Here is an 18,939-nt window from a genome sequence, read left to right on the forward strand (position 1 = left end):
CTGATGCCATTGAAAGGCTTGGGATGCTCTTCTCAGCCAGAAGTGGGAAAAGCCACAAAACCTCTGCTGTCTCGCAGTGCAGGGGCAGCTCCCTCCGAGAACAAGCCAGCGGAGAGTCAGTGTGAATCACCAAGGGGCCTCTGTGGTCCTGCAGGGTCTCAGGAGCTTCCTTGGAGGAGAGGACCTTCAGAAAACTCTTAGTAGGAATGGTCCCTCAGGCTTTGGCATGAGAAAACCAGATCTGCTCATGCAAAAGCCATAAGGAACCCTCTGCCTTATCTTCTCACTTTTGTCCCAGATGTATTCTTGACCACCTTGAGCCCTTCCTTCAACTCCTGGGCTAGTACTGTCCTTCACCCATTGGCCTGTCTTGCTCCTTGTGCACATCGAGTTGGCTGCCAGGTTGGCCATGTGGGAAGTCCCTGCCTGCTTGTCCTGTCACACTGAGCCAGGGCTAATGTTTGAGGAGTCCGCAGGAGGTCTTTAACTTTGAGGTCATCCCACGACAGCGTCTGGAGGGCAGCACCGGTAAATCTATTTGAAATTCTGCCTTCCTGCTGGGGAGGAGGAGAAGGTCAGGTCTCCAGGGGATTTGTGTTCCTGGTTGCTGAGCTGATGTGAATTTAAGAGAAAACAGTACACCTGAGTGCTCTTCCCCTGTGTTTTGCAGAGCCGCTGGGGCTGCTGAAACACAGGTGCAGTGCTTGACAAGGGGCTTCCAAAGACAGCCGGACCGACGCTGGTACCAGCTGGACCAGAGAACTCCAGGCCATCGTGCTGGGAGCTGGTCTGACTTCACTTGCCCCATTGCTGTTAGATGGGTGTGAATCTTCAGGCTGCCCTGCAGGCTCCATCCAACCTGCGTCCCCTTGAAAAAGAACTGGGAGCCTTGGCGGAGCTTGACTCCTCACTTTGCTGCTATTTTTAATCCCTTGTTAGAGTCAATTTCCTTTCTGGTGCCTGGTTATTTTCTCTCTGAGGTTTTCTGCTGTTTGTTTATTTGTCCGTGTCCTCCCTGCCCCAAGCTGTTCCTTCACGTCTGTTTTCTCTCCGGATGCCAGCGAGGCAGCCTGGAGGTGTTCAGCAACGCCACCACATGCAGTCATGAGATGGCCCTTGTGAACTGCTGCCACGATGGCCAGCCCTGCTCCCGGCGGCTGCGGCTCGGCCAGCTGGCAGAGCCCTCCCCAGCGCCGTTGACCCCAGGGCCAGCACGGCCAGACCCTGAGCCACCAGTGGGTACTGGGCGTGGTTGGCCGAGATGACCACGAGGGAGATGCCAGGGCGGCCACCTGCATCCCTGGGTTGCTTTTACCATCAGTTTATCAGCTCCAGGCACTGATTAAAAATAACAATTATCCCTTTTTCTTTGTGTCGCCACTGCTGCTCCATTTGAGATGCTCTGGGAGTGCTTCCCACACCGCCTGGCTGATGTAGGTCCCCATCTTGTGTTCATGAGCTTGGGTCCAGGATGTGCCGATGCCTCGGCGTGAGCCACGAGGTCCCACCACCTCCTCAGCCCTGGCAACCTGCTGCTTTCTGGTCCAGGAGCGGCTTTCATTTTCTTCACGTTGGGCAGCTAATTTCTGAGCAAGGCATTGAATTTTCCATGCCTGGCTTCACTCTATTTTCTAATTTGTAGGTTTTTCTAGTCCTTATTTCTCAGTCTTTGTATCCCCCTGGAGAAGTCTCGCTTGGCTGTCAAACAGTTAAACCCTGAGCCTGCAGCGAGGGGGGGGGTCCTGCTTCTCATTTGATAGATTGCGTTTTTATCTCTGTTTCTACAGCCAGTGTAAATGGGCTGGTGAAACTCTCTTTCCACTCAAGATGTGCGGTGGTGTTTCCTTAAATCTGAACCTGGCAGGCCCAAGATCCAGCACATCTGAAACAGGGCTCTTTGGAGCAGGAATGCTGCTATATGAGAAACGTGTTACGCAGGCGCCGGGCTGTTTTACATGCCGTTCCCTGCTCCTTTGGAGCCGAGACATGGAATCGCTCATCAGCTGCGTCACGGCATGCTGCTGCCGAAGCCCCCACGGTGTGAACATTGGCAAGGGGAAGTGGACAAATCCTGCCATTAATATTTAAACCCGGCACAAATCCCGTTGTTTGCTCTTAAATGTTTATGCAGCTCCCCAGCGTAATTGGGCAGCCCGTTATCTGCCGGGTTGCGTTGCACGTGTGGGAATCTGCTGTTACAAACCCTCTCTCTGAATCTTTTATAGGAGAGCAAAATACATTTACAAGCAAATTCGGGTTTTGTTTGGAGGCGCGTTACTAATTTGGCTGCGGCCCGAACCCCAACGTGTGAAGTGCTCAATGTGTTGTGTGGGAGGAGGAGGTTTTATTTAGCTGCATGCTGGTTTCCTCGCTTCCTGGGCTTTCCGTCGCTAACGCTATGTGTGAGCAGCGAGCGCCGAGGGTAGCCCCGGGAACCCCATGAAAATGCAGCCGCTTTTTGCATCTTGCTGACTCCTCCACCTTTACCTGTCACAGCGGCCTCGGTGAGGGACCAAGGATGGGCTGAACTTAGGTGGCGTGGGTCACCCCAGGCATCCACACCCTCCTAGTCCCTATAGATGCAGCCAGGTGACCCTATAGAGGCAGCTGAGACGACCTAGCTGCAGCTGGGAGCAGCAGGTGGGATGGTGGGGAGGAGCATATTAAGAGTGCAAGCATCTGGGATACCTCGGTGATGGGGCTGGATAAGAGCTCGTGGTAGACAGATTAGTCATTGGTTCCTGATAGGGGATAATCACTGGCTTGTCTGCTCTTTATCTGCGAGATAAGGATGGGGTTGGGGGAGGGAAGGAAAAGACACGGAAAAGCTAAGACAGCCAGAATGGACTGGTCCTGGCGTGGTGGTCCCTCGTGGCTTGCGGCAGGGCTTGGCCACCGGCAGCAGGGGAGCAGGATCAGGGCACGCGCAGGGCTGTAGGTGAACGCCCTCATGCTCATCTAGGAGCTGTGATTTCCTTTCTGCTGCTTCAGCTCCTGTCCCAGTTACGTGGTTCTGTCGACTATAAATTATTCTACGGAGGGATCAGCATCCTCCTCTCCCTTCAGCACAGTGCAGGCTGCGCCTAGAGCTTACTGGAACAGCTCTCGGGCAGCGACTGTTAGCAGAAATTAAAGAAATTCTGTAAAGGACATTAACTACAAATAGTTGTATCATATCGGGTCAGGAGCATTCTCAGCCTTTGCTGGAGGAGCAAAACTCCTCGGGTTGATGTCCTCTTGCTTACAAGCCAAGAGGAGACAGTTGCCCTGCTGAGAAGGCATCCTGGAGCTTGATTTTCATGAATTGCATTTGAGCTCCTGGTTCAGCAGTGCATGGGGCTGGGGCGTGTGCAGCATCCCGAGCTGTCTCTGTGTGAAAGCGATGTCTGCTCTCCAATCAGATCCCAGTCAAGTGGGGAAGACATCGTTAAGATTTAATTGGGAACGTGTTGGCTACAGCATCCCTTGGCTGTCCGTGCTGCGCCTCCCTCTTCTCACACAGACCCCCTTCCTCGCTCAAGAGGGAGATGAGATGGGAGAAGCAGACCAAAGTGAAGCAGAGCATCCTCCAGCTGCACCAGTCCCTCCTTGGCACTGGTTTTCACTGAGGGGTTTGTGCAGAGCAGGACTCAAAAGCAGGGAGATGAAAAGCTGAGTTTCTGTTCCCTTCTGTGCTCCTGGCTGCTCGCTGGAGCCGTGCTGCTGCCTGCTCCGGGAAGCTGGGGACATTGCTGGGAGGTAGGGCAGCGCTCGCGGGGAAAAATGGGAATGGAAAGGGGCAAGGCAAAGGGAGGCAGATCCAAGCTGTTGTTTAAAGCACTTCTGGTTTGGTTTTTTTTTTTTCTTTTTTTGTTCTCTGGAAGATGAAATACAGCCTGTGAACACACATGTGTGCCTGCCAAAGGCCCTGCTCTGGTCACAGTTTGCTCTTTGAAGGATTATTGATCCTTTGCTCTTTCCAGCGCAGGGTCTCTCCCAGGCAGGTACACTGATGCACAGGGACTTGTCCACTGTCCTAAAGCAAATGAGGGGCAGGACCAGGCATTTAACCCAGGGCTCTGGAGCCCCTGTGCAGTGGTACCTCTGTTAGACTGTTCCTAATGTGGGGAAGGGCCTGCAGGAATTGGAGTTTTACTGATGTAAGCATCACAAACCGGTGATGTGGAGCAGGAGGAGGAGCACCCCGGGTGATCCTGGGAGCGAGGGAACGCTCCAGGCTCTGCAGGTGCCCTGCCTGTTCCCCTGGGGCTTTAAAGGAAGGCAGGTCCCTGCTCTTCCTCAGCCTCACTTCACGTGGGGCGCAGAGGGAGAGGGGCTAGCTAGGCATTAGCCCTGTGGTCAGCATCCCTCCTGACGGCTGCTGCCACCTCCGTGGAAGGAGAGCATGATGCTGTCAGCTAGGGCTCACTGCCTGGTTGGTTTTCCCTCGCCTGAGCTGATAAAATAGAGGTGGGTCCATATAAAATAGAGGTAGGTCCACTTCTTCTTGCTGGTGGGACTGCTGACGCTGCTGTTATAAACATGGTTGTCTCTTTTCTCCTCCTCCCCATCCCCGTAGGTGCTCCTGACCCCACTGCTGGGGCCAGCATCGACGATGAGAACTGCTGGCACTTGGATGAGGAGCAGGTCCGAGAGCAGGTGAAGCTGTTCCTATCTCAGGGAGGGTACTACGGCTCGGGGAAGCAGCTCAACTCCATGTTTGCCAAGGTGAGGAGGAGCCGTCTGCTCTCTCCCCTCTCCACTCAGCGCGTCACGTAGCCAGCAGCTCGCCGGCTGCCCTGGCAGGGTGCCCGTCACAGCTGGGAATCTCTGCTCCAGTGCCTTCTCGCCCGGTCGCGGAGCAGGCAGTTGTAATCCAGGCTTTGGGTCAGGCCTGGGTTGTCTCACCCGCTCTGCTGGCAGGTCCCTTCCTCCCACGCAATGGGCTTGCCGTGATCCCTGCGCGAGGGAGGGCTTTCCCCCATCTCCCCATCAGCACGGTGGGAGGAAAGTCAACCCTGCAGAGCCTACCGAGACCATGGAGAGGTGGCACCAGCCTGCAGGCTCTTCTTTTTCTTTGCAGAAGGGCCTTGTTTTCGTGTTCTTGATTGCTTGGTCCTCTTCACAGCCTAGGCTGTGGCTGTTACTCCGCTGGACTCCAACCAGCCAGGTCACAGCCATTGCATGAGTGTTATCATGTATGACTATACACGTATATATGTATATATTTACAGTCTGGACCCCCAGACTGAGGGAGCTGTGGGTTGCCAGCCAGGTGACCATGTATTAAACACCTCCAGGGGACTGTGGTTTGTCTCACAAAGGACCTTCTCTCTGTCCTTTCCAGGTTCGGGAGATGCTGCGCATGAGGGACTCCAACGGGGCCAGGATGCTGACATTGATAACAGAGCAGTTCATGGCTGATCCTCGGCTCTCCCTCTGGAGGCAGCAGGGGACAGGCATAACGGAGAAGTGCCGGCAGCTCTGGGATGAGCTGGGTAAGGGTCAACGCCTTGCAGAGAGCAGTAGCAGGGTTGCTTGGGCTGCCAGGCCAGCAGACATTGTCTCAGAGGCCTTTGGGGCTCTTTTTTTTGGGGAGCAGAGGCCCCGAGAGATGCCAGGAGCTTGCTCTATCCCCTGCTGGGGAAATCCTGGTGGGATAGCTGGATCAGGCCCCAGCTGTACAGTTCAACACCTTAAACCAGCCCCTCTCCTGCAAAGGAGTCAAAGATGATGGATGTGCGGAGTGTGGCTGGTCCCATACTCGCAGCAGCCTGGTGTTTGGTGGGCTGCCCCAAAGCCTTTGCAAAGGAGGATGCAGGCTGGTGAGCCCCAGGCTGGGCATAGCCTGGAGATGTGGAAGTGCCATTCCTGGAGGAACTGTGATCCAGAGGGGAAAAGGCAGGTTCTCAAGTCACGTCCCGTCTAACAGATTTCTGCATGCTCTAGTGCACGTTTCCAGGGTGAGGGGGGCAGGATGGCCAGCGCAGAGCCTGGCTTTAAGGGAAATGCAGTTCTGGGTAATTCTAGCTAAGCACCTTAGACACCGGCTCAGCTGGCTGACACCATAATATCATTAGAATAAAACATTTAGATGACGTGGGCCCAGGGAGGTTGGTTGTGTGGTGGAGTTAACCCAGCAGTTCTGGGCTCTCCTGGACATCTGGGATCTTGGGTGAATAGTTTGACTTGTGCCATAGTTTCATGAAGAGTGAGTTTGAGCTCCTCTGCAGCCTGCTGGTGGGAGATGCCGTGTAAGGGCAAGGGCTCACAGGCTGGGACCAAGGGGATGTTGTAGAGCTGGAAGAAGGTTGAGGGTGGCCCAGGGTCTGGAGTACCTGAAACTGCAGCTGGTTTCACAGACCCTCATACCAAGTGCCCAACAAATGCAAACATAGCCATGAGACCGGAGAGCCTGGACAAACAGCACAGACAAGGGCTGAGCCGGGTGGGATGTCTTGCTTCTGTGTGAAGTTCCCTAGATGGAAATAACCACGCCGGGTCTGAAGAGCTCATCTGTGCTTGCTTGCCAAGAACGTATTTCCAGGATTTTGAGATGCTGCAGCTAAATGGTTGGATAAACAAGGATCCCAGAGAGGTGGCCAAATCCAGCAAGCCAGAATTTCTACATGGAAGAAAGCAAACACATTGGTGAAACGTGGATGGATGGGTGTCTAGGCAGGCCTGGACGCAGGAAGCAGTTTGCCCAGAATTACAGATTATTTGGCCAGACTTCAAACCTGCTATCCAAGCCGAGAGCCCTCCTTCGCTTCCTACACACGTGAGGCAGGAGCGGTTGGGACTGAAAGTCCTGGCTTAACCATGCAAGGACCAGGTCCGTACACGTAGTTTTGGTCAGCAGAGCGGGAGGAGGCGACAGAATGTCCCCATCAGCAGATGGCAAGGTGGCTAGGGAATGTCAGGGCCCTACCAAGGCTGGATCAGCGTGACAGCCGTTGAAACATGGTGCCAGCCAACATACGTCAGAGCAAGCGGCTCGCCTGGCGTAGGCACGTCACGCGGGAGGGATTTGGGCATCTCCATACCGAAGAGAAGCCCCTGCAGAGGACGCGGTGATGGTCCAAGAAGTGGCTTCAGGGCAGGATGGGCATGGACTATTCCCCCCATGGGCAGGGATTATTCCCCTCATCTTACAGAAGCCTTTTGGATTTGGACCTGGGCAGCATTTGCTGTAGGAACAGAGCATCCCTCTGAAGGAAGGGTCCAAACCTTGAGGGACCAGAGCTGCAGTGAGTTGGTGATGTTCACCAGTAACAAATATCAGCAATGCAGAGAGATGTCCCAAACCATCGCTGGGCAGGCAACGGTAGCCGGGGCACATCGGATGGTGAAGGCACGTTGTCCGACTGCCCGTGGGCTGCGGATGCCAAAGCCACCCGGCGTTACCACTGCTGCCAAAGGGAGGGATGAGGGGCCTGGTGCCAGCTGCTGCGGGAAGCCCCGGCACAGACTGCATTCCCCTGCTACGTGGAAGAGAAAAACAGGCCTCGCAGAAATTATTTCAGGCACGTGTTTAATAATTAATCATTGATTTTAGCAAAGACTGCATCATAGACTTGCGTGGGATTGGAAGAAGATCAGCCTTAAAGAAGATTGTGGATTTATGCTGGGTAAAATGTAAAGGATTTTGAGGATTTCAGAGTTTAAAAAAAAAAAAAAATTAAAATAAAAAGGGCATCGTTTGCTTGCCTGTGTGCTGCCAACTGAACATCTATTGCCCCGTCTGCTGGGGAGTGAAAGGAGAGACCTGCTGGATGGAGAGCTCTGTGGCGTGGGAGTATTTGCCCTGGCGCATTAGTACTTACGATTAAAGCCTAATTACAAAAAATAGACGAAAAACCAGCTGAAGTGCAGCCTGACCTTAATCTGCCTGGAGACGGGTTTATTTATCTCAGCCACTTGTTTACAGTGGGGAATTTCAGCAGATTAAGCTGGGGAGCGACCCTGTGGGAAAGGGGAGAATTTCTTTGATGGTTTGGAAACTTGGGCGCGGGATCGGAGCGCCTGTCCTCTCCGGGGCCAGCAGCCGGGACCTCTGGGTTGGGAAGGCTCCGACCCCCCCCATCCCTGCACCCAGCCCTGTCATCAAAAAGCATTTTTGTTTAGAGGCTTAGCTTAATCGTGGTCTGCCGCTTTGTTCCCCACTTAACCTTCTGCTATCGGAAAGTTCAGAGGAAGGTTTCTGCAGCATGTGAGCAGACACGGAGTCTGACCCAGCACAGCATTTCAGCTCAGGACGGGAGTCACTTGTGCTGTCAGCTCATGTCACTTCACCACAGGGCTCAGAAAACCCCTCTTTTCCATCTCCCAAATAACTATCGTGGCCGAGACAGATGTGAATCCCTCTTCTCTCCTTGTCCCCACCTCCCTGCCACATCTTCCCTTCTGCAGGAGAGCCCAGGGGCTTGGAGTTTTGGCAGGCAAAGGATGCCTCAGAGGGCTCCCAAAAATAGGTTGCAAAGTCATGAGGCTTCCGAGGATCACATCTTAGCCAAGCTGTGGGAGCCAAAAATCCAGTGGGTGCATCCCATTCCTGGGGGCAGCGGAGCCGGAGCACCAAGCCTCGTTACCGCCTGTCAGCCGAGCTCGCTGCCAGAGGCGTGAGCCAAAATCACCAGAGGCCAGAGGCTGCTTTTTGCGCAAGCAGCTCTGGAGCAGGTGAAGAGGGGCGGCAACAATGGGCAGGAGTGCTGGTGGGAAGGGGATGTCCAAAACCATTCGGAGCCCCGGGATGCCCAACACCAGGACCCAAGTGCAGGATTTGGCTCATGGCCACCCAAGGAGGTGGGGAGTTTCATGCCCTCGGGATGGGCAGCAAGCAGGCACCCACCGCTCAGCTGAGGGCAGTAACCAGAGCCTTAAGGAAGACTCATTTTCCAGAGCTGAGACCTGATTTTTTGGAAGACTCCGTGTCCGTGGAGCCTACAGGAGCCTGGGAATGAGTGGCATGGACCCTCCTCTAGGAGGGATGGGCCCCAAAAGCCGCTAAGGAGTCAGCTCTTCTCTTGCATGTGCATTAAGCACTGACGTTGCAGCTCAAAAGTCTTATTCCCCCCTGTTCATCAGAAAGGAGTGGGGTTTCAGTGGGGTTTCCCGAGAGCAGCGGAGCTGAGATGCGGATGGAGCTGGACCGGGTGAGGGCTGCTTTGACTATTTGCTGATCTTCGGTGCCTGTGGTTGCTTTTCCCATGCCTGTTCCTGGATGCGATGCTGCTGCCACCATCTGCGTTGTGATGCCGTGACGTCTCTCCTGCCAAGCTGAGCTGCTCCAAGGAGCCAGACGCGCACAGCCTCTATGCCTTATCAATGTCCACAAGTCCCAATTAGCAGAGGGCAGGTGGCGGGAGATGCGCTCCAAAAGCACCGCCAAAGCTCAGCGATAACCCAGAGGAGTGGGGAGACACCGGAGCGGAGCCGGAGTCAGGACATTGCTGCTCAGCCTGGTTTTGCCTCGCGCTGCCTGGAAAAGGGACCGGCTGCTCTGGCTGCCTGTGTCGGAGTCGCAGCCTCGCTTGGGGCTATCTGGCTCGACGGTGCGGCTGTGCAGCTGGGGAGCTGCCGCACAAAACACAGCAAGCAAGAGACATGGTTTGGGTGCCTGGAGGAATCCCCTTGCCGCGCAACAGAGATGTGTTGGGCGATGTTGTCCTGCCACTGGCTGTCACTTTGGGAGGGGAATTTTGGCTCTGGGAGTGATGGAGAGCTGTGGCAGAGCAGCTGCCTGGGTGGGGAGAACGGAGGTGCTTCAGGTCCCCACTGGGCCTGTGGCGGAGAGGCAGGGGAGGGTGTTTTTGTGAGAGGCTGAGCTGTCCCGGGTGTGTGGAGGGATCTGACCCGGGCAGAAGGAGGAGCAGCACAGGCTGCTCAGCCCGGGGGGATCCCCGGGGACGCCGTGCACCACAGCTGTGCCAGCACGCAGCCATCTCACCCCGCGAGGCAGGCACAAGGGAGGGGATGTGCTGCATCCTGGCAGCCTTGCAGGGAAATTTGGGCAGAAATGCAATTAGCTAAAGGAGAATTCACGGTTTTGCACTTATTTGGGTTGCTGCAGCCCTTTTCAGAGCAGTGGGTGACCCAGGAGAGTCGGCAAGGCTCAGTTAGCAGCACCAGCATCAGCCCTGTCCTATGAAATGATGACAGATGTCCTTGGGCCTGGTTCTGCCTCTTGCGCAGCAGACGGCATCGTCAGGCCTGTGAGGTCCTGTGGTTGACTTGGAGGCTGTCGGCGTGCGTGCCCTACTGATGGGCACCTCTGCTTGCGAGATCCGGAGGTCTTGCACCTTGGAGGGCTCTTGCCTGTGAGACATGAAGCCAAGCTCCAGGTTACTCTGTTGGTTCCTCTGCAGGCTGGGGGCTACTGGGGATTAAAAAAGAAGAAAAAAAAAAAAAAAAGGAAGAAAATACACCAAATCTCCTTTTTAAATAGTTGAATGCAAATGGCCTGAAGAACAATGGCAGATGAAATAGCATTTGGAGCGGGCTTTAAAGTGCTTGGAACGTGGGTAGGATCAAAATCAGGTTAGTCTTTGGAGATACAGACTCTGCAGCTTGCCAGGGTGTTTTTAAGCATGCTTTGATGTGTAGTTCAAACACTAGATTTGTCCTGGCAGACAGAAGCACTCACAAATTCATACACAGCCGCTCTCTCCTTCCCTCCTCCCCACTGTCCCCCATCTCATGAGATTATAATTTAGCTTCATTACAGAGGAGTTTTACTTTTATTTAAAAGCTGTCTAAATCCCCCTCCTGGGTCCGTGCATTATGCTGAAATGAGTTTACGGATGCTGATGAAACCTTGCAGGCTCTCACGACAAGCGCGGCAGCAGAAGAGCTTTGCCCCGCGGCTATGGTGGTGGCACCTCCTTGATTTCTTGGCTTTGTTTAGGGGCACTGTGGGTGTGCGTGGTGTTAAACCCGCACTGCAAGCTGGAAGAGAAATCCTGCTGGCTCCGGCAGCTGCGCAAGTGGGGCGAGATGGACGTCTGTCCCCTGGAAGATGGCAATTACGGTAATGAGCTTCCCAACATCACCAACGCGCTTACGCAGAGCTCCGGTCACAGCCAAGGTGAGTCTGGGCAGGGGGTGGAAATCCAGCCAGTGGCCAGAGGGGTTGGGTCAGGGTCAAAACTCACCCCAAAGTTGAGAGACTTCAATTCACTTGCTGGTGATGTCTCTGGGAGGCATGGGAATACAAAACACTTCTCTTTACAGCTTCTGGTTTTAGATACACTTGGAAGTGTTTGGCTCTTTGTGACATCTTGGGTGAAGCCACCTGTATTTTGAGCATAGAATCATTTTCAAAGGCCATTTTAAAGCAATTTGACCACGGGGGAGTTTGGACTTATATGGTCTGTGCAGGTTTAGGTATGGAGTTTTACAGAAAAACAGTGCTGCTTGAATTGGAGCGGAACTGAGCTCTGAAGCCCTGGCTGTAATGTGAGAGTGAGGAGTTGGAGGTGGTGCAGAGCCCCTCACCCAGCCCTTAGGTCTCGCTTCTGGGCTTTGATTCAGATGGTAGATAAGTCATTAGCCAGGGATGTTAAATGCGGTTCAAGTGCAGAGCACAAGTGGAGCAATGTAGTTATGGGGTTGTTCCTTCATGCTAAAATATTTTCTCATCCCCTGACAAAGCATTTGATCCCTTTAAAGCACTTTCTCCCCTTCCTTTTGCCTGAAGTAGACATTAATTGAAAGTTACTGCTCTTACCGTGCCCCATCTGCTGTGCTGGAATTGCTCTTTGGTGTATTACGTGTGGCCAAAGTGGAAAGAGGAGAGGGGGGTGGCAGCCATGCCATGAAGGAGACATCACTCTGCTGGGTGAGCCCACCCCGTCGCTGCCAGGACCGTATGCCCCAGCTGCCTCCCCGTGCACATCCTCGGGGAGCGGCTTAATTTAAACCTGGCCTTGCTCCATGTCCCGAGCCAGCCCCGGGACTCCCCCCTGGTGTTCCCAGCTCCGCTGAGGATTCGCTCCAGCATTTGGGGCAGGTCACTGGGGCGGAGCAGGTCACGTTTTTAGACATGCGGGGAGTTTCCAAAGCATGTGCCAGGGATGTCCCCTTCTCCCCGTGCTCCTGCCTCTCCAAGCGGGGGACTGAAAGCAGCACAGACCCTGGAGGTGTCCTGGGGTTAATGTCTGCGCATATGCAAATACTGCTGCAAATTGTTGTGAGCCTGAGCCTCTTTTATTACTGAAAGGAGAACAGCTGATTCCTGAAATCCTTCCTGGTAGAGTGAGCAGGCTTGGTTCTGTGCGTACGAACACCTGTTTAATTTCTCTCCACCTCAGGGTGCCTGCAACGTTCGGGCTAACTGCTTGTTGCCATCGTTTCCAGATCGTGTTTATCCAGCCACCCTGGATCAGCTTTGAGCAGTGCCTTTTGTTTTCCCCTCTCATTTAACTCGGCCCATCTTATGGGTTGCAGGACCTAACATACAGCATTGCATCCCCTTTGAGGCTTCCCGTTTTGCAGCCCGCTGGCTGTGTTTGACCCTTTTGCTCCTGCGTGGCTGGAGCGATAGCAGGATTGCTCCGGATGGGCATTTTCCTCCCGACAAACCACTTGTCTGGTCTGTCTGGCCCGAGTGAAATGCTCATCTAGCATTCAATAGCTTTGAAAATGTCATTGTAGTTACAGAGCAGGTCTAAGGAGGACCACAGACATCTGCTGCAGGTGGGGTTTCAGACGATGCTGTCCCTTCCCTTCCAGCCCTCTCACAGAGCCAGGGGAGGTTGCTGGAAGGCGATGGTTCCCCCCATCGCCTGGAGGCGGATGAGACATGCTCGTGCGGTTTCCTTTTTGGCTTCAGGTGCTGCTGATCTAAGCAGCTCTGGTTCAGTGAAGCCGGGGCTTCGCCGTTGGAGCAGAAGAGGAGAGCTCGTGGTGCTTGTGGGGCAGTAATGCTGAGGAAGCCCAGTCCTGACCCCCAGCAGCTGCCTGCACCCTGAGCATCACAGGGGTGGGAATGCACTGCCACATTTCAAGGCATCAGCCTCATATGTGACAGTGGACTATCATGAGAAAGCTAATGGCAGGGCAGTCCCTGCCTCTTTTCTCACCTCTCTGGCCAAGGCAGCTATTCTAGCAAGTTAGTTAGCAATGCCATCTCAGGAGACAGCAGTCTCCATCAGAGACAGGATGGGCACAGAGGTATCTAAAGGCAATCTGCCACAGCGCGGAAACCAGAGCCCCTGTGCTCAGCTCCTAAACGGCTGGGGTGGGACCAGGTGGGGCTTTGCTCTCATTGTAAAGACACTGCTCTGCCCAGGGAGGTCGTGTCTGGGGGCAGGAGCAGGCTGCCCCTGCCCCACTGAGGCACTGACGGTTTTTCTCTTTGCAGACTCGCTGGCCAGGCCCAGACGAACCGTGTTCACCCGGGCGATCGAGGGCTGTGACCTCCACTGGCAGGACAGCCACCTGCAGCGCATCATTAGCAGTGACTTCTATGTGTCTCCCTCCTACCAGCGGGAGGGCGAGAGCCTCCTCTTCAACTCCCAGGGGCAGCCGCTGTGGCTAGGTGAGCATCCAAACCAGCAGCCCCTTGCAAGATTCTGCATCCTGGATTGAAATTGCCTCCCTGGCCCTTAGCCTGGGGAGTAGGGCAAGCAGAAGAACTTGATGCCCTCCCACACCCCAGCCACAGTCCTTATAGCAAGCCCCACATCTTTACAGTCCAGGTTCCCCCTGGGCAGCTCGGACCAGGCTCGTCGTGTCCTCTTTCATCCTGCCGGTGTTTGGCTGTCCCCAGTGCAAGCTCTCACTGTTCCCAGTACAAGGGGACTGGACGCTTAAAGTCCCTTGAAAGTTGCCTGGGGAGCACAGCTGTATCTTCTGGATTTTTTTCTTCCCTGCTCTCACCCTATTTTTACTCTTCCCTTAAAGGCAATTAGCAGGCAGTACAATTAAGCCTTGTATGAGCTTAAGGCATACTGGGCCAGTCGAGCCCAGTACCTTCCTGTGTTGTAGACCTTTAGTCCGTGTACCTCAAGCCACACAACTTCTCTACTGCAAAGTCATGACCCTGGGCAGATCTGCAGACCCTCGACAACTACATGTCTGGGATGAGAACATGTGAGACAAAGAGCTTGGGGGGCACCTGGTGTGGCTCTCAGCCCTCAGACTGACCCCAAAATGAGAGACGCAAGCCCCTACACCTCCAGGAGGGTTGATGCCTCGTCTCTGCAGCCCAAGAGGTGAATGTATGGACATGGAACAGGTCAAAACCCACCACTGCGCTGTCGGCCACTCCAGGAGCCAGGGTCTGCCGTCACCCAGCCAAATGGGAAGAGAAAATTTAAAGTCATCCAGAGATGTGGTTTGTGGAGCAGCAGGCACTAAGTTGCTATTAAGGCCAGGAGATAAGTTAAAAAGGGCCCACATGAAGGCTGCTGGTACACCTCTGCTAGCTTAGCTGGAGCAGGAGAGGACATTTCTACTCTGGGATGAGTTCTGTGTAGCTGCAGGCAGCAGGTCTCCTCCCCGCGCAGCCATAGGCAGTGGTGGTGGGTTAGTGCTTCCATGGACTCCATCTAGCAGGGGTGCGGTGGCCACAGCTCCCCTGTCCCTAACATAATCTGGGTTCTGGTGAGCCCTTTGGCCCAGCTGGTTGGTGCATGTTATTTTTCTGATGTATTTGCCGTGATTTTTGGATTTTGCGCTTTCACTTTCTTGGCACCCCTTCAGGGACTCAGTGCTGGGAGAGGAGTGTGATTTGTCAGCAACTTCCAGTGATGAATTCAGTGAGAAGCTGAATATTTCATCCATTTAGCAAATGAACAGAGGGAGCAACAAGAAGCTCTTTTACAGATGTGTTTGTTCTGAAACGTTTTCCTCATGTATTCCTTGCGGGTGACCTTTGGGACGTGGAAACCCCATTTGTGGAGGTGGTTGTCTGCATTTCCAAAGCTTTCTTAGCTCTTCCAGGAATAGAAATTATCCCTCTGCCATAATTTTAGATCTTCTGTGTTTGCCTTTCCCCCCCCCCCTTCCCCCTTGGTAGGACATTTTGCAAGAAAATGGGATTTTCGCTGCTTGTTATGCGGCATGTCATGTCATCTGCTCCTGCTAATTTCTCACTCAGTCATAATCCTCTCCACAGTTGCTTGTGATTTCAGGTGAGCAATGAGCAGCAGGAGCAAATGAATTCCTAAGCAACTGTGAGTCTTGGGTGGGGGTTCATGCAACTGTTCCTAATAATAAAACACCAGGTAGGAGAGCTGCAGAAGAGACGGGGTGTCTGCAGAGCTCGCTCCACAGAGGCATTAAGGAAGCCGTTCAAAACATCACCCCAGATCTTCCAGTGCCCCCAGCGCAGTGCCGGATGCACAGCCTCACCCCGTGTATCACCGCCTGTATGATGAGAGCAGGGCGAGTTATTGGAGGAGATGCTAAGAAGCATTTGGGAGAAATGAGAGAAGTCACTATAAGCCATGCAGATTTTAGGAGAAATGAGTGGCGGGTTTGTAACAGCCTGTGTTTGGAGCCGTCATATTGCAGCAATGCTGTGTTGGAAATGCTTCCATTAGATAAGGTTTGTGGAGGTGGGGATTTAGGTACCGACGTGACTGCTGTGGGTTGAACATGGTAGGAGTCCCGTTAGTACTCCTGGTAGGCATCCCTGCCAGGAGCAGGGAGAAAGGGATGAATTCAAGACAGGGAGCGGGAGTTTAGCTGGGGCGTGGGGAAGATCAGTAGAAGAAAATGCCCTGAAGCCTGATGCCATCAGGTTCTCTACCCCCATTGGTACCATACCATGGATTTCTGTGCTCCTCTGGCTCAGCCATGCCCCCATGTTTGTCCTTGCCTTGCAGAACATGTCCCGACAGCCTGCGCTCGGGTGGATGCCCTGCGCTCCCACGGCTATCCCAGAGAAGCTCTCCGACTAACTGTTGCCATAATCAACACCCTGCGACTGCAGCAGCAAAGGCAGCTGGAAATATATAAGCATCAGAAGAAAGGTATGAGTAGAGCTATGAGAGAAGCGTCTCACGAGGTCTGGCTGGGGTGCCCCAGCTGGTTGAGAAAGTCTTTTCCACCTCAGAGAGCAGCGCTGCCCCATCCAGAGCAGCAGAGGTTGATGGTGGGCAGCATTGTATGGGATCACTCACACCCTAAAAAGACAAACTGATGCATCTGATTGCTTGAGCCAAACTGTGTTGATACCCACATGCTAAGGACAGAGGTGCCCATGTACCATCTTCGGGCTGCTGGAGTAGGGATGTTCTTGTTCCCACTGTCGCTGTGTCTGGTTGCCTGTAAGGATTGCACAGGCAAGTGATGCCTGCATTGAAGAGGAGCTGCTTGTCTGCAGAGCTGCACTAACTGGCTGCGTGTGCTGCCTCCACCTTGTACTTGCTGAGTAAATTGTACCAGGAGGCAAGCCCAGTGTTTCTCCTTTTGCAGCTGCAGTTGGCAGGGAGCTGGGGTCAGTTACTGCAGTGTTGCTGGTGGTCAGTGACTCCTGGACCTTGCTACCTCAGCCAGCTTAAGATCATCAAAAGACGGAGCTTTTAAGACTCACGGGGAGTCATTCTCATCTCTGGAGAGATTTCTGCTTGTGTTTCCAAAACATTCAGGCTACCATTGCAAATGAGTCCATAAGCTGCAGGTCTGACTTTATAGACCCTATCCTGGGACTCTGCAGTCCCTCGTGTCCTCCTGGAACAGAACAAGCTGCTGCATCTTATGTGGCCTTAGGGGCACCTTTTCTTGTTGTGTGCCTACTCCCTCTGATGTCTGTGGCAGCGTGCATGGTGGCTGCTCTGAGCTGCTCCTTGCCCTTGTGAACTACCATGCCAGAGTTGGCCTTGGATGTCCCTATGTCCCAGGCCATGGGGTAAGAAAAGGCCTCTGGTCTCAGAGACCCATCTGGGTGCAGAACCTGTCTTTAAATTCCTCACTTTTAATGTCTTTCTGTTCAATTTTTTGCAGAGCTGCTGCAGCGAGGAGCAACAACCATCACCAACTTGGAGGGCTGGGTAGGCCACCCTCTGAACCCCATAGGCTGCCTCTTTCTCACCCTGACTGAAGCGTGTAGATTAGAAGAGGAAAATTGCCTTGAAATTTCAGGTACCGAGCACTCCTCCTGGCTCCCTTCCCAGTGGCTGCGGCTGAACCGAGCCCAGTGGGCAGACCCCAGGTGCAGGTCTGGGGCTTGGGACTCCTGGGCTCCGAATCTGCCCTCTCTCCACCTTTGCAGGAGCAGTCAGGGCAGCGCTGCAGTGCAGAGAGGGGAAGTTAGTGCCCTGAGTTTTCACAGTGAGGTTTCCCAACCCAGTTTTTCTGGTTTGCAGCCAGAGCAGAGCAGGAGACTGGCTTAGCAGAGCTGGGCTGAGGCATGCCGGCCGGCAGGAAGGCTCTGGTGTCAGCTGTGCACCCTGTTGCACAGGTCTCGGGTCTCCTGCATCTCCTAGTGAGAGCAGGAAGGAGGGCAAAGCCTACATCTCCTGCAGGGAGCTTTTATCCATCTTCTCTGGGTAACTGAAGGCAGGCAGCAAGGGAAGCATGGGTCTGGCTTCTGAAGTTGAGAGGTTTTTCTCTCTGCCATGGTTCTGCCACATAGGAAGGCTCTTCCAACCTTGCTGCATCTCTCCCCCTTCTTCTAGATGCCGGGGACTCCAAACCCCCAGTGTATCAACATGTGCCCGTCGCGACCAGCAGCCAAGACAGCGGCGAGTCCTACCTGTCCCTGGCCTTAGAGGTGGCCCTGATGGGGATGGGTCAACAGAGAGTGATGCCTGAAGGTCTGTACGCCCAGGACAAAGTGTGCCGCAACGAGGAGCAGATCATCGCCCGGCTGCAGGACCTGGAGCTGGACCCGGTGCTGGTGCAGACCCTGCGGAAGCAGTGCATCTTGCTGCTGGAAGGTGGGGGCTTGGTTCTTCTAACTGGCTTCTGTGTCTTAGCTGAGTGTTGTAACATCTCCAGGGTGCCCTTCCCAAGGTTCATGCCTGGCTGACCCCATCCTGGCTTCTTCCTCTGTGGGTGTGGTGCTCAGATCTGTAGGATGGCTGCTCTGCCCCATCATCTGGCAAAGCAAGGGTTTGCTGACATCCCTGGAGTGAGACCACCTCAGAGGCATTACGGAGAAGGGTGCTAAGCATGTGGCCTTAGTTTCTGAGGGATTTTGACCTGAAAGGGTTTTTGGAAAAGGAAAGAGCAGTCCTTTGCCCTGGATCCAGCTTGAGTAATGCACCGGGGAGCTGCTGAGCAGATCTTCAAAGCTTTGGGGTGGTGCAAACCCCAGCCACAGATCCTGCTGTGCTAGTTATGGCTGACGGGCTCTGCTTCCGCCTAGGTGGTCCCTTCAGCGGCTTGGGAGAAGTCATCCACCGTGAGAGCGTCCCCATGCACACCTTTGCCAAATACCTGTTCTCTGCTCTGCTGCCCCACGATGCAGACCTGGCGTACAAGCTGGCTTTGCGGGCCATGAGGTTGGTGCTTGTTTTATTCCATCTCTGCCCCCCATTTTGCTGCTCTCCTCTGCTCCGCTGGGAAGCCGGGATGCTTTACAACCCTAGAGCAGGGATGGGAGTGGAGGCAGGCTTGGAGCTTGCCATTCCTGGGATCATCCTGTGCAACGTGTAGGGCTGCCCGGGCACCAAGCAGCAGTGCAAAGAGACTCTTGCTCTCTGGGCGATTCCTGGTTTTCAAGCCGCATCAGTAGGGATTTGCATGGGCCTGCTAATGTCTGCTGGTCCAGCCCTCTGCCCAGCCCCTCAACCCAGGCTGGACCGCCACCTGCCTGTCCTGGTGCCAGGCGTCCTCTGCCGGAGCAGGTCCCAGGCACGAACGGTGCTGTCATTTGTCTTGCGTCCGCCAGGCCTTGGGCATCCTGCAGCCCTCCCTGCCTGCAAGAAGGGCTGTTATCCTGGCACAGATGGGCAGATGATTGCCCTGGGCTCCAGGATGTTGCAAAGCTGGGTGGAGAGCACAGTT

General features: G+C 54.3%; 1 protein-coding gene across 1 annotated transcript in view; it reads left to right on the top strand.

The window, feature by feature from the left end:
• The window catches only part of ZSWIM5 (zinc finger SWIM-type containing 5), a gene marked incomplete at both ends in the record, with an annotated part of 100,468 nt that overhangs the window by 76,399 nt on the left and 5,130 nt on the right, over nucleotides 1-18,939 (top strand). The window contains 8 exons of the mRNA XM_082312094.1: nucleotides 4,559-4,707; nucleotides 5,327-5,477; nucleotides 10,886-11,065; nucleotides 13,343-13,519; nucleotides 15,813-15,959; nucleotides 16,933-17,070; nucleotides 17,607-17,867; nucleotides 18,299-18,434. Coding sequence (XP_082168220.1) covers nucleotides 4,559-4,707; nucleotides 5,327-5,477; nucleotides 10,886-11,065; nucleotides 13,343-13,519; nucleotides 15,813-15,959; nucleotides 16,933-17,070; nucleotides 17,607-17,867; nucleotides 18,299-18,434 — 1,339 coding nt within the window. The remainder of the gene's footprint in view (nucleotides 1-4,558; nucleotides 4,708-5,326; nucleotides 5,478-10,885; nucleotides 11,066-13,342; nucleotides 13,520-15,812; nucleotides 15,960-16,932; nucleotides 17,071-17,606; nucleotides 17,868-18,298; nucleotides 18,435-18,939) is intronic.

This window comes from Platalea leucorodia (assembly GCF_965183815.1).
Source record: "Platalea leucorodia genome assembly, chromosome: 5".
NCBI classification, from domain to species: Eukaryota; Metazoa; Chordata; class Aves; order Pelecaniformes; family Threskiornithidae; genus Platalea; species Platalea leucorodia.